Below are 22,115 nucleotides of genomic sequence, written 5' to 3' on the forward strand. Positions count from 1 at the left end.
CAATACGTGCCCTCCTTAATACCCATCACGGGGCTAACCCATCCCCTCACCCCCCTCCCCTCTAGAACCCTGAGTTTGTGTCTCAGAGTCCATAGTCTCTCATGGTTCGTCTTCCCCTCCTACTTCCCCCCCTTCATTTTTCCCTTCCTACTATCTTCTTTTTTTTTTTAACATATAATGTATTACTTGTTTCGGAGGTACAGGTCTGTGATTCAACAGTCCTACACAATTCACAGCGCTCACCGTAGCACACACCCTCCCCAGTGTCTATCACCCAGCCACCCCATCCCTCCCACCCCCCACCACTCCAGCAACCCTCAGTTTGTTTCCTGAGATTAAGAATTCCTCATATCAGTGAGATCAGAGAAAGACATGTATCAATCATATGATCTCACTGATCTGGTTTTATTTCTAAAATGGACACTCATTTGTTGTGATTTGGATGAACAATTGTTTGAATTTACTTTTTAGCTAAAAATGAGAAAATTTTATCAATTCTCCAGGAGCATTCTTGGGCTCAAAACATCTCACTCCATTTCCTTTTTCCCTTAAATGTCTTTATGGCCTTCTTTCTCACCCCTCAGATGCCAGCTCAAGCATCACTTGCTCAGGGATGCCTCTCCTGATCTCTAAGGCTAGATCAAGTTTCCCACTTTATGCTTACATAATACACTTATTTTTCTTTCATCACTTACTGGACTTTGTAAACATGTATTTCCATTAGTATTTATTGTATCCCTCATTAAACTTTTTTCCCTAAAGGCAGGAGCTTTGTTTCTCTTACCACTGGATCCCTGGCACATAAATGGCACTCAAGATTTATTGAAGAATGATGGAAAGGAAAATGGTATGGACATACAATGTCTGACCAATACTAGGCATTCATTAAAACCTGTTTGTTTGTATTTCTATTATTGTTTATTTCTGGTTATGCTCTGACAGAAAATGATCATTTTTTTCCCTCAATACTATATTTGAAAATTGACTTTCTAATGCTATATATTTTTAAGCCTTTAATACCAAGCTACTCTAATAGTCTTCCCTTCTCTACAGGGTTGCCATACTGTGTAACTGCAGGAGGATACACTGTATTCTATGGAGCAGGGAGCTGTTTGATGTAGTATCATTGCATCCTCACCTCCCTCTGCGGAAGGGAAAGCATTTAGCTAATTCTTAAAGTTGGTTATAAGAGCAATTCTAAACCCTAGCTGTACATCAAAATTACATGGGATACTTTAAAAACAGAAATCCTGGGGCACCTAGGTGGCTCAGTCAGTTAAGCGTCTGCCTTTGGCTCAGGTCATGATCCCAGAGTCCTGGGATGCAGCCCCGCTTCTCCCCCTCCCTCTGCTGCTCCCCTTGCTTGTGCTCTCTCGCTTTAATCTCTCAAATAAATAAATAAAATCTTAAAAAAAAAAAACCCACACAAATCCTTGAGCCCCACCCTGCATTTATTGAGTCATTATGTAGTGAAACTCCCCCCATGACTGCAGAGCCAGGGTTAGGAAACACTGGGTTGGAGCATAGGATGAGTGTGGGAAAGATGGTTACACATTAATCTGGATAGGAAGAGTAGAGGCCATGTAATTAGGGGCCCTGTATTCAATACTAAGAAACTGGAATTTAATTCTACATATAGTAAGGAACCATGAAAGGTTTTCAGAAGGTAATGAAATAATCAGATCTGTAAGAAAGGTGAACTTGGCACCAGTATGGCAGATACACAGGCAGGGTGTAGAGCCTCAGCCAGGGGAAGCCAGGGACGAAGTTAAACAAACTTAGGAACAGGTGGTAAGGACTTGAACTAGGGTAGATGCAGTGCAGCCAGGGAGGAAAGGAATGGGAAAGCACTCACAAGACATTTGACAAGACCCAATAAATGGAATGTCTAGGATAAGAAAGGAGAGAGAGGCTGAAAAGCAACTGGATGCAATTTGATGATGCCACTAACCAAACAGAGAATATAAGTGGAAGGACAGAATTGAGCAAGCAGAGGAAACAGATTCTGTTTCCAGCTATGATGAAACAGAAGTTCCTTTTGTACGCCATTTAGGTAGAGCTAGAATAGCGGAAATTGGAAATTAAGATCTAGAATTCAGAAGAGAATCCGAGGCTGAAATTTTAGGTTTGGGAGTCATCAGGGTATTTCAGTTGAGGCCATTGGAATGAATGAAACAGAACAGGGCATTGTCTATGTAGAATCAAAAGTGCTTAGCACAGAATTAGAGATAAAGCAGGCTTTCTCATTCAATTTACTTAACCATATAATTTTAATAAGGCTCAGAAAGAGCACCATTTGAAATAAGCAGAAATTAATGTGAAGTGTAAATTACGATGTATAAAAATTATCTGCGATCTTTAGGACAACTTCAAATATGATTACTGTATCTCTGTACTTACTTAGAATACATCAATCTGTTAGCTTGGAAAAACTAGTTTCTAAACTTATTAAATAGCAGATTAGTCAAGATGAGTCAGATGACTTGGATTATGAGTCAGTTAGCTCCTCATCTATGGTATCAATACTCCCCTAAATGAAACAGATACTTGGTGATCTACTTCATACAATGTAAAGGCAATATAATTCATTAAGCCAAATCATAAAAATACAACATATATGTAATAAATGCAACTACTTATATCCAGAGATTGTCACTTAATCTGTGTCTATGTATGTGTATGCTTGTATGCCAGGTACTTTTGTGTCATTTATTTTAATACAAATTCATTACTGGGTCTGGAATTATTTCAATAGAAAACAAGCCAAATTTAAGATTCCTAGGACTGGCTACTTTTAGAGAGTGAATGAACTTGTATATACTGAGGCCCAGAAATCTTTGTTTAAAGAGGGATCCAGGTTAATTATGATGCAGGGGGTTTCAAGAACTATACTCTGAGAAATACTAATTTATACCAGTTACATATTTTAACTAAGACTTTTAAAAACATGTTGAGAAATTTTCTTGGATTACAGAAAAATGTTTGAAATAGCAGTGTTATGTGGTTTAAATAGGAAATATATTTTCTTTATTCAACTTTGTTGACTTTCAGTATATTTTGAAACGACACACAAACTTATACCAAAGCTATATTTTAATTTCATTACATTCCACTCCAAATTCTTTACCATTTACCAAAAATAACTTTTTATAAAGCTTACTGTTTTGTCCATTAATATACAGGTGATCAATCTACACTTTGTTGCGTGTTTCTCTCAAAAATTAGAATAGCTTATGAGGATATTATATAAAACTGGTATATTACACACCAAACAGAAGTACAGATTCTGTACAATGTAATAGTATACATATATATTACAAGAGACTAAATGCCTTGTTAAAAGTAATAGTTTAAGAAATCTTTCATGGAAAAAAATCTGCATTACAAAACGTGGTGGCTTAAGTATCGCTGCTTTCCTCTCATGAATTTCTTTCGGTCGGCATTAACTGTCCATTTAGCTTCATTAATAGTTTTACCACAAGGCCAGCCTACAAAGTAAAATATATGTCGACAGTAAATATGAAACACAGAAGAATGGGTAAATGACATACATGACGGTGGGCAGTTCCCTATCTATCTGAAAAGGAAGGAACATTCTTAGTAGGAAGCAGCTTGTCAGGAATAAAGAGAATACTTAGACTTTGAAGGGATTTAAGAAGCAACCTACTGGATGCAGCTAGTGGCTCAGATATAATACTGGTTAAGAAGAGGTAAGGACTACCTAATACCTTGATAAAAGAGATACGGAATACTGACCAGACTTAAAGGAAATGGCAGAAAAAAGAGTTTCACTGTTATAAAACCAAAATAAATTATTCGGATAAGTTTCTGGCTTATTTGCTTAGGAAAGGCCTGCCTTTTCCCCCTTGGTCTGAAATATCTTAATTTCATACGATATCAAAGGTTTTCCTTGAAGCAAAATGGATGGTCACTTAAAAAAATTTTTTTTTTTAAATTCAATTAACCAACATAAAATACATCATTTGTGATGTAATGTTCAATGATTCATTAGTTGTGTATAACACCCAGTGCTCATCGCATCACACAGTAGTTCATTAGAAGTCCAAAGTAAATGGTAAGTACTTACCTGTTTTGTGTGTACTATAAAGCTCATTTTATTTTCCATACTATGGATCTGAAAACATGTATCGGCATCCCCCAATTGCCACATAAAACAACCATACTTAAGACTGATGAGTAAAGCCTGCAACATAATTAGAAACTGTTTTATTAAAATATATATTAAAAACAACACCTATCTTCTCTTACTATCTACAATGACCTAGTTGACCTAGTCATGTCTAAACATAATGGTTTGGAATGTTAGAATAAAATCTATTCGAGGTACCTACATTAACTTCACACAGCCTAAAGTACAGAGCCACATAGATGGTAGACTCTCAGGAGACTGTCTTAAGCAATGATAAATCGTTTGTATCAGACTGACAAAATATTTTAAAGATGCCTATTCTGTGGTATGTATACACACACACTTTCTCTCTCTCTCAGGAATATTATTCAGCCATGAGAAAAGAAGAAAGTACTGCCATTTTTGACAACATGGATAGACCTCAAGGTCATTATGTTAAGTGAAATAAGTCAGAAAAAGACTAATATTATAGGATATCACTTAATTTGGAGTCTAAAGAAGCTGAAGTCACAGACACAGAAACAGAATGGTGGCTACCAAGGGCTGTGGGATGGGTGAAATGAGATGTTGGCCATAGAGTACAAACTTGCAGTATAAGATGAATAAGTTCTGGGGAATCTAATGTACAGCACTGTGACTATAGTTAACAATACTAAAATATATACTTCAAGTTACTGAAAGAGTTACTTAAGTTACTTAAATGTTCTCATCATAAAAAAGATGGTAATTATGTAACATGATGGAGGTGTTAGCTAATGCTATGGTAATAATCATTTTGCAATATATAAGTATACCAAATCAACCCATTGTATACCTTAAGCATACTCAATGTTATATGTCACTTATGTTTCAATAAAGCTGAGAAAAAAAGATGCCCATTCTCTCAGTGACTTTCAAGAAAATTAAATGTACAGGTTTTTACTTTCTGCATATTAAAAACATTCCCTTTTACTTTATTCAGTACCTTTTGAATATTCGCATGGTACTTTCAGATCTGAAATTTATGTAATGAGGTAACATGTTGACTTAGGCAATTCCATCTCACTGAAAATAAGTACAGTGATACGGCTATTGTAAAAATAAGCATAATTTTTAAAATAACATACCTTTCATAAACTCATCAAATTATTTAAAACAAATATTAGAATAACCTATTCCTACATTTTCCTAATGAAAAGCTATATTTAAATAGGCATTCGATGTATCTTTTTGATTATTTTAAAATAAGTCTCTCCTATCAGTAACTTTCATTTTCTTGCCCTAAAAATATATTCTTTATATATGCATGTACAAAGAAAGTATTTGTGCATCCTTTAAAATATATGTTTAAAAACATCTGTATTCTATGACTAGCAGTTCTTAACATATAGATTATAAGCAATTGAAGTTTTATGAAAAAGATGGTTTAGGGCATTTTTAAAGTGAGGTTCTTAAATGAAACAGTATAATTAATTTTCACGAGTATACATTATGTATAATGGGAAACTAATAACATCTTCTTTAAAATTAGCCATCTACATTTATACTGTAAAATACAGCTCTATAGATAGGGTATGCTAAAATAGCTATTTACCAGGTACACACTGAAACACTGAGTCAAGATATAATACCTTAAACTGTCTATCTTTTGGATCAGTTGTTTGAAATCTGTTTAATCAAGATGCAGAAAATGTTCCATTAGTATGGCCTCAAAACAGTTTAATTTACAGAAAAAAAAATAAACCTGTGCTACAACAAGTCCTCAATTATATGGCCAACATAAATTGATACCAGCAAAGGGTAATCTATTGCCTGGGTGTGGCAGTAGTACTATTATGGTTAAAGATATATTAACAAGTACAGTTCAATGATGAAACAGCAATACATTCACTATAGTAAAACACTGATCTACAACACAATGTATTATACATTCAATAGTGTCTACATTTTATGTAAGTAGGACAGAAAAATCTCTGATGAGCATATGAAATTGGCTGGGCTATACTTTCCAATGGGAATCTCTCATTATTTCAAAGAGAAACAAGATATAGACAATAGAAGTAACTGATACAAAAAACACAGCTGTATTCGATCTATGGCTTTTCATAGATTTAATCTCTGAAGCTATTATATCCCAAGTAGAGTTTTAAATGTAAATGAAGGTATTTTTTGCAAATGAAGATGTTTATTCTTTTAAAGTAAGCTTGCCAAATTCACCCCTAGCATATCTTGATGACTGTAAAACAATGAAGACAAGCTGACTGCTCCCATCTTTGATGATTAGAAAATATAATCAACTTAGAGCTTTCATAGGTGCTGTAAATTTATCAGTGGTTTACAGAGCACAAGGTAATGGTTAGATGGACAGAAAACATTGTTACCCTTTGGTTTAATCCCTTTTTATACCCAAGGACAGTATTTTTATTTATATTTCTAGAAATCAAAATCTTACCCTAAAAAAGCAGACTTTTAACTAATAATATTGTTATCATCCTCTGCCTGCTACTGCAATCTCACTTACTCCTGGACCAGAATATTATTCATAATATGAAATGTTTTAAGATAATGCTGACCCATCATATGGGAACTAAATAAAACGTTTTATTGTTGCCTAAACTTGGGATGCTACCAAAAGTCAAACATACACTATAGCTTACAGAAGAGGCTTGGTGTCATACCCACAGCATCACCATTTAGTTCAATAAAGGATTTGTAAATGTTGTATAAAATGCTCTGAAATAGCAGAGGAAAAATTTCTTGAAATGGTAAGGGGAATTTCTCCTTCAATTTCCTTTAACAAAGTACAAAAGAAATAGAAAAATGATTACAAACTAATAAGCAGCAGCCTATTTTGTGTGAGTAAAGTAGCTTAAATAGAAAATGATAATAAGCAAATGACCCAAAAGCAAGCTGATTATCAGAGACTTCAAAAAAATCAAGTTCCAGATAAACTCCCGAAGTCAGCCCCTATTCAGCTCTATGTCCCTATATATTCTCTATCTCCATTCACAGGCATATCCAACAGCATGGGAAAATAGCTGTGTCTGGAGTTATCACAAAATGACTGAACTACTTTCAGAAGTTATGTGATCACACAATAAAAGCTTATGAAAATGATGAAAATAAAAATTAGGTTTATGATAAAATTTTCTAATCTAAGATGCCTTTTCTAACATATAAGCTTAGTTATTACCTCAACTGATCTATTCATAGACAAATGTGAATGAACAAAATTAATGATTTTTCTTAGCTTCCTATTATAAACTAGAAAGCTGTTAATCCTGATAAATGTGTTAAATATGCTGAAAATAATTGAGAATCCCCAATTTCATATTATGACTCTGATTAGAAAAAGGAGTATAAAAGAGTAGCAAGCCTCTGATAGAAAAGCTCTGAAGTGATCTAATAACAGTCCCTTCCACACTTCATCTTGCCTGTTCCCCAAAAGGCTCTTACAACTAATTCTGATTTTCAAAGTGAATCCCTTGTATCAGATATTATATTTTTCTTTTTTTAATCTGTATTTTTTTCATTTAAACTTAATTGAATTTTTTGAATAGGTAATATAATCACGGTTAAAAAAATTTTTAAGTTGCAAAATGGTACATAGTAAAAAGTCTCCCTTCTACTCTTGTTCCCAGTGACCTGGTTGCCTTCTCTAAGGGCTTTATGAATTTTTACTCATACACAAGCAATGTGTATTTATGTAAATATAGTCTTCACTTCCCCCCATTTCTACACAAATAGTAACCTATTACATATGGTTCATCACTATGCTTTTTCACTAAATATATCTTGGAAATCATTCTATACATTCCTCATTCTTTTATATGGCTGCACAGTATTTCAACATAGAAATGTACTATAATTAATGAAATTATATAATTAGTATATGTTAATAATATAATTAAAATCCCTTACTGACACTCATTTACTTTTCATCCCTCATCCTTTGCTATTACAAATGAAATTGCAATGAATAGTCTTATATATGTCATTTCTAGATTTTTCATATAGGCTGGTACCATTTTTTTTTAGACATTATAAAATGTAACTGGTCAAAAATAGCTGAAAAGCTGAAAATCTACCTTAGTTTCCATGTTGAGGAGATGAAGTCCTTTTATATTCACTCCTACATACACAGGGATGACTTTATGATTGCTGGGGCTTGCCTTCGTAAATATCTGTCCTGTGAAAAAAGCTGCTCCATATGTAGGAATTTCCCAACAATTCTGTAAGAACATGCGCTGAAGGTGATGCATTTCTTTACTGACACCCTCACTTGTACTAAGATTCTAAAAACAAATAAAAGTAAAATAAAAGAGATGTGAAAAGAGAACATACCTTTGACAATCCAAATAGGTCAACTGAGCAGTTTCTAAAATCATGGCTGCCCCCAAAGAAGAATAAAATTGTGACATTACCCCAAGAACAAGTTTTCTTGTGAAATGTTAGTATTTAAAAAAGGAAAGAAATATCAAAATCTAAAAACTTGGACAGGGATAGTGTATAATTTCAGGGGTGTGTGTGTGTGTGTGTGTGTGTGTGCATAATTTCAGGGTGTGTGTGTGTGTGTGTGTATAATTTCAGGGTGTGTGTGTGTGTGTGTGTGTGTGTGTGTGTGTGTTTAATCTCTAGTCCTTACCACGGTATCCAGCATACAGAAGGCATTCAGTAAAAGATTCCACATTATTAAAAATAAAAATATCATGCTACTTCCAGTTTCATGTGAACTAGAAGATCCATTTTTAATTTCAGGACTGTAAATTTAATGTACCTATGTTTAAAACATATCAAACCATTTCAAACAATTTAATTCACAAAATTTCAACTAGGATATAAAGTGTCTTTTTATTTCTATTAATCAGCTTACCTTGTATTCATGAAGTATTCGGTTTGTCCAGTGAGGTGCCTTACTTTTTAGTTTGGTAACAGGTACAATGGATTTTAGGTTTTCTTCACTGTAAGCAGATATGCCAACATGCTTTAAATAAATCATCTTTAGTAGTTAAAGTACATAAATCATTCAAAAACAAATTGCTTTAAGTAACATGATTTTTGACCTGAAAAATCTATATTTATATTTGAGCTGAAAAATCTATAAATATATCTCTAAATATTAGAGAACTCTCAAAATTTTAAGCAAAAGGCCACAACCCCAACATTCTCATTTAAGAGAAATGTTTCTTCTTTCAACAACCACAAAATATTTTTGAAAATTGAAAACCACAATAAAGCTTCAGTGTTTAAAACCTCAGTGTTTTCTCTCAAAGACTGAACTTGTAGCTAGTTTTTGGGGTAGGTCTTAAATGCATCTACTTACCGAGTCAGGTTTTAATGAACTTATTTATGTAATAAAGAAAGATAAAGAAGAAAAAAATATAAGGTATATGAAGGGGTGCCTGGCTTGTTCAGTCAGCAGAGCATACAACTCTTGATCTTAGGGTTATGGGTTTGAGCCCCACGTTGGGTGTAGAGATTACTTAAAAAAATAAAATCTTAAAAAAAAATAAGATACATCAAACCATAGTCAAATATAAGAAAAGTAACTTTGGAGAGAGTATAACTTTAAGAATGCTTTACCATTGCTTTTGTTTTTTCCCTTATTCCATGCCTTGTATCCTTTAGTTCCAAACCAAAGTATAAATATTTCTTAATAACATTTTTTAACTTTCTCAGTTAAACAGAATCTCAAGCACAGCACAAGACCACATGCTGTATTAAATACTTACTTTAGGAAACCTTGCTTGTGTTTCTTACTCTCATAATTTCCATAAACTATTTGCAACAGTAGACTTGCCAATGTTATCAGTTTAGCATCAGGAGCTGTATAAAAGCCCTTCAATAAATTATATCTGGCTTCATCAAAGAGAATAAGAATAGCTAGTGGGTCTTCAATCTTAAAAGAAAAAGTATAATTTGGTTATTGGGCTATAATTTCCTGTTAAAAATATACAACTTGTCACTTTCTAATATGGAAAAGGAAAAGCTACATATCCTATATATAAATGAGCTGCTATTGATTTAGAGCAGAGGTTGACAAATTTTTCCTGTTCAGGGCCAGATAATAATATTTTAAGCTTTATGAGTTACAAAGTCTTTCTTACAACTACCCAACTCAGCTACTGTCGCACAAAAGCAGCCACAGATAATCTAGGAGGACACGGGTGTGGTGGTGTTCTAATAACACTTTTTCTATATGGATACTCAAATTTAAATTTCATAAAATTTTCACATGAGATATTATCGCTTTGATTTTTTTCAACCATTAACAGCTTGTGGGGTATATAAAAATAAACAGCAGGTCAAATATAGCATAGGCTATAGTTTGTATCTCTGATTTACAGTCTAATAAAATATTACTGGTTTATAGATATGGATAACTTCTAGCACAATTTTACCTAAATTATATTTATATTCCTCAAACATTATTCTACGTTTCACACAATATAGTAGTGAACCTCGAGGAAGATAAAAGGAAGCAAGTTAATTCCTAGAAGAGCACATGAAGTTTTAAAAAACCTTATTTAAAATTTTTTTTTAAATTTTACTTGGCTAAAAAAACTTGTCACTTTGAAATAACACTAAAGGAGATCAGAAGATTTGTTTTCTAAGTTTCAAAATCTTTTTAAAGTTTCATTTTATCCAATAAGATTAACAAAGTTTGAAAAGCTAGCCTACAGAATATACTTCTGCTCCAACTGGAAACAGTTATATAGAGTTTCTGAATGAATACTTAAAGTATTTCCAGGGCTCCTGGGTGGCTCAATCAGTTAAGCGTCTGCTTTCAGCTCAGGTCATGATCCTGGGGTCGGGGATGGAGCCCACAGTTGGGCTCCCTGCTCAGTGGGGAGTCTGCTTTTCTCTCTCCCCCTGCCCCTCCACCCAGCATGTGCTCTCTCTCTTGCTTGCACTCTCTCAAATATTTTTAAAAAGTTATTTCCAAATATAAATCAAAGTGATTTCAATTCCTTATGGCAAAAGTTATTTTTGTCTAACTAAAATAATCTTTTAATACTCTATATAATATGAAAAAAATGAAAGAATTTCATGGGGAAAAAAGATGAGAGGATTATTCTAGATTAAAAGAGACTAAAGAGAGGGTGCCTGGGTGGCTCAGTTGGTTAAGCGACTGCCTTCGGCTCAGGTCATGATCCTGGGGTCCCGGGATCGAGTCCCGCATCGGGCTCCCTGCTCAGCAGGGAGTCTGCTTCTCCCTCTGACCTTCCTCCATCTCATGCTCTCTCTCTACCATTCTCTCTCTCAATAAATAAATAAAAATCTTTAAAAAAAAAAAAAAAAAAGAGACTAAAGAGATAACAATCAAATACAAAGTATGAATCTTGACTAGATCCTACATATGGGAGTTATATAAGATTTTTAAACAACTGGGGAAAATCTGAATATGTATCACATATTAGACATTATTATGTATTTTTTAAAATTTATTTACTATGGTTAGAACTTCACTACTATGTTAAATAGCAGTGCTGAAAGCTGGCCTCCTTGTCTCGTTCCTGATCTTAGAGGAAAGCTCTCAACATTTCATCGAGTATGATGTTAGCTGTGAGTTTTTCATAAATGCCACTTATCTTGTTGTGGAAGTTCCCATCTATTCCTAACTGTAAGAGTTTTATCATGAAAGGGTATTGGATTTTGTCAAATGCATTTTCTGTATCAATTGAGATGATCAACTGTGTTTTTTTCCTTTTTTTTTTTTTTAAGATTTATTAGAGCACGAGCACAAGTGGGGGGGAGGGGCAGAGGAAGAAACAGACCCCCACTGAGCAGGGAGCCTGATGGGGGTGGGGGGGTGGAGGGGTGCAGGCTCCAACCCAGGACCCTGAGATCATGACCTGAGCCGAAGGCAGCTGCTTAACTGACTGAGCCATCCAAGGTGCCCCTTCCTCTGTTCTATTTATGAAATTCTAACATTTTTTTATGAATAATCTAGATCTTTGTTTTTGGTAAATTTCATACAAATTTTTATGTAACTCCCAGTATATGTCACTGAAAGGATCATATCTATCTTTGGTTCGCTAGTATAAGAGGGACAATATGAGTGAACAAGTATAAAACAGTTACCAAGTTTGTACATGGTCAATGAACTTTTCATATACTAAAATTTCCTTAACTTTGTTTAATATTTACTTGGATAAGAATCAGGAAATGCATTGTATGTTTTTTCTTTGCCAAAGTTATGAGCCCCTGGAACTTTTTTTTTTTCAATTTAAAAAATTTTTAGACTATCACACTAGTTTAACTTGTAATATCCACCTTAAGTTTCTTTGTTGTCCATTCATCCTTCAGATAGCATTATCCCACCTCTCCTCTAAAATTTACAGCAATTCAAATTCAAATGTACTTGTCTGGAACAAATCTTTTTATCAAATGTAAATTCTATCCGCATTTTTTACTATCTATATAATTCTCTGCTTGATTTGGAAATTTACTATTGAGAATAATTTTTTATGTCCCCTTTGCAAATATAATCTTCTCCACTCAGAATGTATTTTGTTCTCCTCCCATACCAACCTATCTGCTCCTTTGAAATTTACACACTGATTAGCCCTTTATTAAATTTATCTTTGATAGTGTACTTCCTAACTATTCTAAAATTCTTTTTGGTATAATCTGTCTTCCATCTGGTTGTTAATTCTCTTTAGGAGAGATTCTCTATTTCTTTTGTTTCTAAGACAATGGACGTGGAAATAAAAAAACCAACTAGGGGCTTTTTTTTTTTTTTAAAGGTTTTATTTATTTATTTGACAGAGAGTTAGAGAGAAGAGCACAGAAGAGGGAATGGCAGAGGGAGAGGGAGAAGCAGGCTCTGCACTGAGCAGGGAGCCCGATGCGGGACTCGATCCCAGGACCCTGGGATCATGACCTGAGCCGAAGGCAGACGCTTAACCATCTGAGCCACCCAGGCGCCCCCAACTAGGGGCTTTGTAAGTAGACTAACTCAAACTCTACCATTTACCCTAGGGATGTGAGGATTAAACAGAAAAACAAAAGTAAAACCTCCTCATATAGGAAGAGAACAATTTCTGTTTCTAGTGCCTACCACAGGAATTCAATAGATTCTGTGCATTTAAATGACTATAAATAAGATTTCCAAGCAAACCTTTTTTTCAACTTCCAAAGGAAGTCTCACATCTCTTCTTAGGAAAAGCTGTGGTGTTTCCCTTTGGGGATCCAAATTAGTCAATTCAGCAAGTATTTCTGGCCAGTCACGAACATGTTGCAAGGGTTTATGATAAGGCTTGAGTTGAAGGCCTGAAAAACATCTTTCCTTTTATAAATAATAATGTGAAAATAAGTTACATCAACACACAGAAAATTTGTATTGAACTATCTGTACTTAAGTGCTGAATACACACAAATTAAAGGTCTAAATTTAAATCACTGACTTTATAACCAATTATATCACAACCCAATTTTAGGTTAAGAGCTTTTGTTTTTAAGAGCATAAGAATTATGAGAATTCCTAAAACAAATAAAACATATCAAATGTATGTAAGATATTTAATTCCATTATAGTCTATTTAATTATGATCCAATCAGTAGGATCTGGTATTTAAAAAAAAAATACAATTAAACAATAAATAACGAATCACAATAACTTCAATGTATTTGGAATACTTTGCTTGAAAGATAAATCTATAGTGGCATCAGGTTGGTCTTAAAAAAAAATTTGATGGAAAACTAATATAAAGAAAAAGAACATTTGCATTATTTCAGGTGAAATGAGCACTGACAATAAAGGGAAGTTGGATGAGCACTACATTTAGTGGCATTCAAATCAAATTCTATTGCCAGAGAAGAAACGTTTTCAAATACTTAAAAAATGCTTTGAATTAAGGGGGGGTGAGGGGTCTCAAAGGCTTACCTGTTTCAACAGTTGGAACACTAGTAATTTATATAAAAGAGAAGATCATTGTAGCACTTCAAAATTTAAAGTCATTAAGAAACTGATGCTATACTTAAGTTTACCAATCCACTCTCACAAAGGAATAGGTTTACACAACAGAGTAACAACTTTCTTACTGAGATTTTCTGAACAGATCCAAATAGTGAAGTATTGCTGTGTTTCTTGAGAGAGACGCATTCCTTCCATTATCTGCTGCACTGTGGTATTATTTCCATGCTTCAGTTCAACAGAACGGTATGATCCATCCATTCTGTATATTCGAACTTTTTCATACTAGGACAAAGAACAATAATAAATTATGCAACCTGGTTAGAAGCTATATATCCCAACCTAACAAAATGCTTCAATTTCAACTTCATATGTTTTACTACAGATTTCAAACATGGAAAATAACAGAAAACTGCTTTGAGTATCTGTTGGCATGGTTTAAAAAAATTTTTATTTCCATTATGTTTTCCAATGTTTTCCTCTGGATGTTTCAGGTCAAATATAAGGCAAATGGCTCTTAAGAAATACTCAACTTCAAATTCTTCTGGGAGATGTTTTAAAGCCTTACTGAACTAAGTAGGTATCATATGGGAGATACAGACTTGGTTATTGAGTCTACTGTTAGTCAGGTATCTCATGAGTCTAGTGGGCCACAAATAATACTGTAGAAATGTGTACTAGAAATAATTTTTCCTAAGAGGAATCTGTGATGGAAGACTGTGCATATCAAAGTTATGGAACAATGGACCTTGAGCCAGTTTCTTTCCTCCTGTTCAGAACATCTCAGAAAGTAGTAATATTCTCAGTATGTTTTATTTAAAATCCCTGTCACCTATTTTGCCCATCCCTCACCCATCCCTCTACTCTAGCAATCAATACTTTGTTCTCTATATTTAGGAGTCTGTTTTTTTGTGTGTGTTTGGTTTTTTAGATTCCACATACAAGTGAAATCATATGGCATTTGTCTTTCTGTCTGACTTATTTCACTTAGCATAATAAATACCCTCTAGGTCCATCCATGCCATTGCAAATGATAAGATTTCATTCTTTTTTATGGCCGAGTAATATTCCATTGTCTATATATACCACCACCTCTTCTTTTTCCATTCATCTATTGATGTACACTTAGGTTGCTTCCATATCTTGGCTACTGTAAATAATATTGCAATAAACACAGAAATGCACATATCTTTTTACACTTGATCTTAGCCAAAAGGCTGAGAAGCAATTGCATGTATCTTTTCAAATTAGTGTTTTCATTTTCTTTGTGTAAATACCCAGTAGTGGAATTACCAGATCATATGGTACCTCTATTTTTAATTTTTGGGGGAACCTCCATACTGTTTTCCACAGTGGTTGCACCAATCTACATTCCCACCAATAGTGCACAAGGGTTCCACTTTCTCCAGCACTTGTTATTTTTTACCTTTTTGAAACTAGCCATTCTGTCTGGTGTGAGGTAATATCACTTTGCGGTTTTTCAATGTATTCTCAATACATTTTATTGCCCAGACAACTTCCAGCTCAGTTCATTTTGGATGAAAGTACTAATTCCTCTTATCTTGTTCATTTAGAATATAAAAATTATGCCAGGAATAATAATGTATTCTATACAATTAGAAAATAAATTGTAATCAAGTATAAGGGTGCCTGTACTGCTTTCCTTGACTTTGTCTTGTGCTCATGGAATAGTATTTTGACAAAATCTGTTGAGTGTCTGGTGAGTGTATGTTAATATTCCTTAAAGGCAGAAATCACATATTTATTCTTTATCACCTGTCACTTCCAGCATTTCAAGGTGTTAAATTCACAGAGATACTCCATAAATACTTACTGCCTAATTGATGGAAATGTCTGGAAAGGCTCAGAGATTATATCTGTTGATACCAAGTTTTTTTTTTTTTTAAGATTTATTTATTTATTTAGAGAGAGTGAGAATGAGAGAGAGAGAGAGTACATGAGAGGGGGGAGGGTTAGACGAAGAAGCAGGCTCTTCACTGGGCAGGGAGCCCAATGCGGGACTCGATCCTGGGACTCCACGATCATGACCTGAGCTGAAGGCAGTCACTTAACCAACTGAGCCACCCAGATGCCCCTGTTGATACCAAGTTTTAATACTTTATCTGTCTGGTATAAATCCTTTTATCTGGTTTGCAAGTTTTCATACAGTTTTTAAATTGATGACAGTTTTCTTGTCACTGTAACTTTTAGGTGAACCGAGTTTTTTCTAATTGTTAATTCTTCTCTATCTTAATGTTACTGCTAATTATTTCAGACATTATCAAGTATTAAGATTATACTAGAAATTAGGTTAATAAGTGTTTTAAAGATTTATTTACTTATGCAATTTTTATTTTGGTATGCAAGAATAAATGTCTGAATGTTAGGGGTGATAACAAATTTAATACTTAAGAGATCTAACCATGAGGTTTTCTAAAAGCAGTAAAGAAACCATCCATCCATTCCTCTTGCCACAAATACTCAAATTACTTATCAATTTAAATAGTTGGCTTAGCTCTATTCCTGATGGTAATTCTTACTGGTTTGTTAATGGCTTCCTTCAATAGCTTTGCAGCTTCTTCCCAGTTATTTTGCTTGTTTTCTTCACAAATATTTAAAGGGGATCTTCCTTGTTGATCTGTTATGTGCTAGAAATTTTGGAAAAAAGAAAAATATGAAAAAAAAAGCATTACAAATATATGACATTATAAGTGAAAATGTCATTCAACCAAAATTTCATAAAAAACTTTTGTCAAGTATTAAATATTAACCATACTTAGCATATACTATATTTAAACATTACTTGATAAAGATGAAAGACTGAAAGCACTAATAAATGTGATATTTAAAAGTTCTGATTATAAGATCCAACAAAGGTTTTGTTTTAAATTATTTAAATGATTATTTCCCCCTTTAAAAATATTTATTAATACAAATTCTGGAAAAATGCATAGAAAATCTTTTTCCTTCTTAAGGATATTTTTTGAGGAAATACAGTATAACACAAAAAGAGGTTAAATTTGGGGTGCCTGCGTGGCTCAGTTGGTTAAGCGGCTGCCTTCAGCTCAGGTCATGATCCCAGGGTCCTGGGATCGAGTCCCGCATTGGGCTCCCTGCTCAGCAGAGAGCCTGCTTCTCCTTCTTCCTCTGCCTGCCTCTCTGCCTACTTGTGCTCTATCTCTGTCAAATAAATAAATAAAATCTTAAAAAAAAAAGAAAAAGAGGTTAAATTTTATGTATATGCAGGAGACGGATGATAGTGATGATTGCACAGTGTGAATGTATTTAATGCCACTGAACTGTACATCTAAAAATGGTTAAAATGGTAAATTTTATGTGAGGTACATTTTATCACAATAAAACCAAGTATAAAAGCAAAGTTTATACATAAATATTACTCATATAGATGACAAAATTTATTTTTTAGTTGACTTCTCAAGTATACAACTGAACATTTTAATGTCATTACTTGTTATTCATTGCTTGAACATTAAAAAAAAAAACAACTGGAAAATAACTTACTCTGTCAACTTCTGGATGGTTTAGGAGAATCTGTACTATTTCAGCATGTCCTCCTCCAGCAGCAAAATGAAGAGGAGAACTAAGCTGTCCATTTAAAAGATTTGGATTGCACTTGCCTTTTTCTAACAAAATGCGAGTAGCCTCAACTTTTCCATACCTATAAAAAAAAGATAAAACTTACCCAAAAAAGTCATATAAAATGTTTTAAAAATTCAAATTTTAGATGATTACCTCAAAGAAATCTAAGATTTTTTTTTTTTTTTAGTAAGACATTGACATAAATGTTTTCAGTGCCTAGGGATTTCTTATGAATTCTTCTGGTTCAGATCAACTGTTTCTGTTTCTGATCAAGTGGGAGGAAATAGAAGACAGAGCAGATGACAAAGAACTCCCCCCACACAAAGTACAAAAATTATGAATTAGGGAGATAAAATTTTTAGTCAAAAATAGGTTCAGAATCAGAAACTTCATAATGCTTCCACTTAGGCCTGATTATGATTTGCAAAATAGGCCCAAAGATAGAATTGGACTGTGTTGGGCAGCTACATATCCAAAGATTTTTGAGTCTCCCACACTGTAATATTTAAATATTTAAATATTAAATATTAGACATTAAAATTTAAATATTAAATATTTAAACCATAAGATACATAAGACCATAAGATACATTAATAAATATTAAATATTAAAATTTAAATATTAAATATTTAAACCATAAGATAGATAGTTTCTGCTCTAATAAAGGCTTACAATGTAATAAGAGAGGTAAAACAAAAACATGGGATAAGTTACATTATGCTGTAAAATTTAAGTAACAGTTTAGGATAGCAATCAACATAATAGGCGCTATATATCTGTCAAGACAGAATAGTATATAACTAATGCTTTAAAAAATGTCAGAAAAGGTAAGACTTTAGTCTACCACTCCCTGAATTAATAGAACAATTTGAAGTGGATTTTTTTTTTAATTTTTTTTTTAAGATTTTATTTATTTATTTGAGAGAGAGAGAATGAGAGATAGAAAGCATGAGAGGGAGGAGGGTCAGAGGGAGAAGCAGACTCCCCGCTGAGCAGGGAGCCCGATGCGGGACTTGATCCCAGGACTCCAGGATCATGACCCGAGCCGAAGGCAGTCGCTCAACCAACTGAGCCACCCAGGCGCCCCTGAAGTGGATTTTAAGTAGGAAGGAACCAAGAGATGTTGAAGAGAGGTAAAAATATTTTAGGTGGGGGGAAAGGACTAAGCAAAGCAAGGACCCAGTAGAGTATAAAGCATGCGTCGGACGTAGTTGAGTCCACCATTTCATCAGAGCTAAAGACTTATATAAGGCTGCAATCTGAAGCAATGGCGGAAAAGTAATTCACTGTTTGTAAATAAATGGATGGGGGTGGGGGAAGGGGAAAGGAAATTTGCTTTCAGATATGGTACATTTGAGGGGAAAATAATACATCTTTAGAAGTGATCTGATTTGCCATCAATTTTCCTTTCTTCCCCTCTATATAACCTTATACCCTGAACCTGCCATTTGTATGCTACCCTTTCCGATTCATTTGACATTTTGCTCAAGTTCTTTGCTGTTCCTGAGATGTCCTTTTCTCCCTATCTCATTTTGTTTAGGTTAAATTCTGTTATTTCTCTGCAACAGTTTAAAATCTACCTCTTCTATAGTTCCACTACATGTAGCATGTTTTTTGCTTCTTTTATGGGACTTTTATCTACTTTCACCCTTATTTATATACATCTCTTCTCTAATAGCCTGGAAATTCCTTGAGGGTAGATACACTGTCTCTGCATTCTCTAAACTGCCTTATAGACAAAAAGAGAGTGACTAAACTGTTCAGTAGGTATTTGAAAATGCAAGCTTAGTACTCAGGAGGAAGGCAAAGGCTTGGAGTATCTATCTGAAAATAAGCAAATTCATCTAACTGAAAAGAATTACTGTTAAGGCTGGGAGAATTTAGGGCGCCTGGGTGGCTCAGTCTGTTAAACATCTGCCTTCAGCTCAGGTCATGATCCCAGAGTCCTGGGATCGAGTCCCACACATTGGGCTCCCTGCTCAGCAGAGAGCCTGCTTCTCCCTCTGTCCGCCATTCCCCCTGCTTATGCTCTCCCTCTCTTTCTCTCTCTCTAATAAATAAATAAAATCTTAAAAAAAAGGGGGGGGGGAGGAGTCTGGGTGGCTCAGTTGGTAAGCATCTGCCTTAGGCTCAGGTCCTGATCCTGATCGAGCCCTGCATCAGACTCCCTGCTCAGTGGGGAGCCTGTTTTTCCCCCTCCCTGTCCCTCTACCTCTCCCCCTGCTTGTGCTCTCTCTCACTCTCTCTCAAGTAATAAAATCTTTTTTTAATTTAATTTATTTATTTGACAGAGAGAGACACAGCGAGAGAGGGAACACAAGCAGGGGGAGTGGGAGAGGGAGAAGCAGGCTTCCCGTGGAGCAGGGAGCCCGATGCAGGGCTCGATCCCAGGACCCTGGTATCATGACCTGAGCCAAAGGCAGACGCTTAACGACTGAGCCACCCAGGCGCCCCTCAAATAAATAAAACCTTAAAAAAAAAAAAGGCTGGGAGAATCTGATAAATGAAAAATGAGTATCTTAGAACAATGAAATGCATCTTGAAAAACAAACTTTCAGGACAGGAAAAGATACTTCTAAGCAATTCAAGTAATAAAAATAATATAAATGTACATTTTGTATGACGCTTTTAAGTTTTCAACATACTTTCTTATATAATTACTTAAAATAATCTTCAAAACAACCTATAAGGCATGCAGAAGTGTTTTTATGACACAGTTAAGAAAAATGAAGCTTGAACCAGGTAAGTAACTTGCTGTAGGTCCCATGGTTACTGACCAGTGTTAGAATCCAGGTTTCTCAATCTTAGTACAGCAGTTTCCATACCATAACACATGCTTAGGTCACAGAATGGAAGCCAATATTTCAATAATAATGATCATGTAACAGTAATATCTTGCATTCGTACTGACCTTCATTATAGCTCCATTATGCCCCTTCAACTCCAATTTGTTCTTAGAATGAAGGGGCTGGTCAACAGTATTAATGCTCTAGAGCGGGGAAAGAGATTAAAAACTCAGAAAAGTTTAAGAAGGTTCATGAAGAGTGAAAAAGAGACAACAGTGAGTGTGGCCCACTCACCTTTGAAGTCTGGCTGTGAAAGGAAGGGAAGAAACAGGACAGTGGCCAGAAGAGGGAGCAGGGTCAAATTAATGTTCTTTTCAAGAGGAAGAGAACCATGTATGTTTGAAGGCAAGAGAAAAGAATGTGCAGATAGTGAATTTAAGGTAAACAAGGATTTCTACTTGCATACCCCATGATACAGGAGAGAGACGGGAACAAAAACGACAGAAGAAGAAGGACATTTCCGATGGCTTCAATTTTCTTTGAAAATAGGAGGTAAAACTATCTGACGAGAGTAGAGAAAGGAAGTAGTGGGACTTTAAGTGCTTAAGAGGAGAAAGGTTCAGAACAGCTCCTAGGGGAGGACTAAAAGGCTGACAGGGTGAATGAGACAAAGAGGATAGACAGCTAAGCTCCAGTGAAGGTGGGGTCCTTTGAAGGGTCAAATCATCAGAGCTCTAAACACTCTCTACCAATAACATGAAGCCTAAAAGTAGGATCAGAGAGTGAAGACGATGTGAGAAAGGTCAGAGAATATGTGATGTCAGTGAAACATTTACTGAGTGGCAGATTAAGTTGCTCATATGGGGAGAAAGCCAACTTAAATAGTTTTGGAAAATGGTGATTCTAGTAAAGAATGGTTTTCAGGTAGGGCGCCTGGGTGGCTCAGTCATTAAGTGTCTGCCTTCGGCTCAGGTCATGATCCCAGGGTCCTGGGATCGAGCCCCACATCGGGCTCCCTGCTCAGCGGGAAGTCTGCTTCTCCCTCTCCCACTCCCCCTGCTTGTGTTCCTGCTCTCGCTGTCTCTCTCTCTGTCAAATAAATAAATAAAGTCTTTAAAAAAAAAAAAAGAATGGTTTTCAGTACGTGGCCACCAATATGAGAATTTGAAAAGCTTGCAGCAATCTTAGGGGTTGTCCTCAAAGAGTGATCTGGGAAGCCCTAAGAATCCCTTAAATCTTTTCAGAGTATTCTCCAAATGAAACATATTTTCATAATAATATTAAGATGTTATTTATCCTTTAAACTTTTTTTATTAAAGATTTTTATTTATTTATTTGAGAGACAGTGAGAGAGAGAGCACATGAGAGGGGGGAGGGTCAGAGGGAGAAGCAGACTCCCTGCTGAGCAGGGACCCCCCCCCCCCATGTGGGGCTTGATCCCGGGACTCCAGGATCATGACCTGAGCCGAAGGCAGTCGCTTAACCAACTGAGCCACCCAGGCTTTAAACTCTTTTTGGATCATTAAGTGTACGGTGGGGTTTTCTAGAAGCCATGTGCCATATAATACTGCAGCAAATTAAAGGCAGAACTGGATGTGAGAATCCAGCTATCTTCTACTAAGCTAGAGAATAAAGAGATTTGCAAGAATGTAAAATAATACTATTCTAGTTAATTTTTTTT

At 35.0% G+C, this 22,115-nt stretch overlaps 1 protein-coding gene and 1 long non-coding RNA gene across 4 annotated transcripts in view; one reads left to right on the forward strand and one right to left on the reverse strand.

The window, feature by feature from the left end:
- LOC141373857 (uncharacterized) overlaps positions 1–22,115 on the forward strand; it is a 92,940-nt gene that overhangs the window by 61,687 nt on the left and 9,138 nt on the right. The window lies entirely within an intron of this gene.
- Positions 2,263–22,115, reverse strand: part of KRIT1 (KRIT1 ankyrin repeat containing) — a 36,690-nt gene continuing 16,837 nt past the window's right edge. For 2 of the 3 annotated variants that reach the window (XM_025872862.2, XM_073898813.1), the window contains 9 exons: positions 17,571–17,727; positions 16,589–16,696; positions 14,177–14,333; positions 13,254–13,405; positions 9,862–10,028; positions 9,003–9,090; positions 8,218–8,424; positions 4,088–4,204; positions 2,263–3,488 (listed from right to left, as the gene is read on the reverse strand). In XM_025872862.2, coding sequence (XP_025728647.1) covers positions 3,420–3,488; positions 4,088–4,204; positions 8,218–8,424; positions 9,003–9,090; positions 9,862–10,028; positions 13,254–13,405; positions 14,177–14,333; positions 16,589–16,696; positions 17,571–17,727 — 1,222 coding nt within the window. In that variant the 3' untranslated portion in view covers positions 2,263–3,419. Of the gene's footprint in view, positions 3,489–4,086; positions 4,205–5,760; positions 5,798–8,217; positions 8,425–9,002; positions 9,091–9,861; positions 10,029–13,253; positions 13,406–14,176; positions 14,334–16,588; positions 16,697–17,570; positions 17,728–22,115 lie in introns of those variants that run through there. The other variant, XM_073898812.1, reaches the window with a different exon arrangement.

The sequence above is a fragment of the Callorhinus ursinus genome, unplaced genomic scaffold (assembly GCF_003265705.2).
Source record: "Callorhinus ursinus isolate GAN/ISIS: 27379988/994484 unplaced genomic scaffold, GSC_fseal_2.0 scaffold12, whole genome shotgun sequence".
NCBI lineage: Eukaryota > Metazoa > Chordata > Mammalia > Carnivora > Otariidae > Callorhinus > Callorhinus ursinus.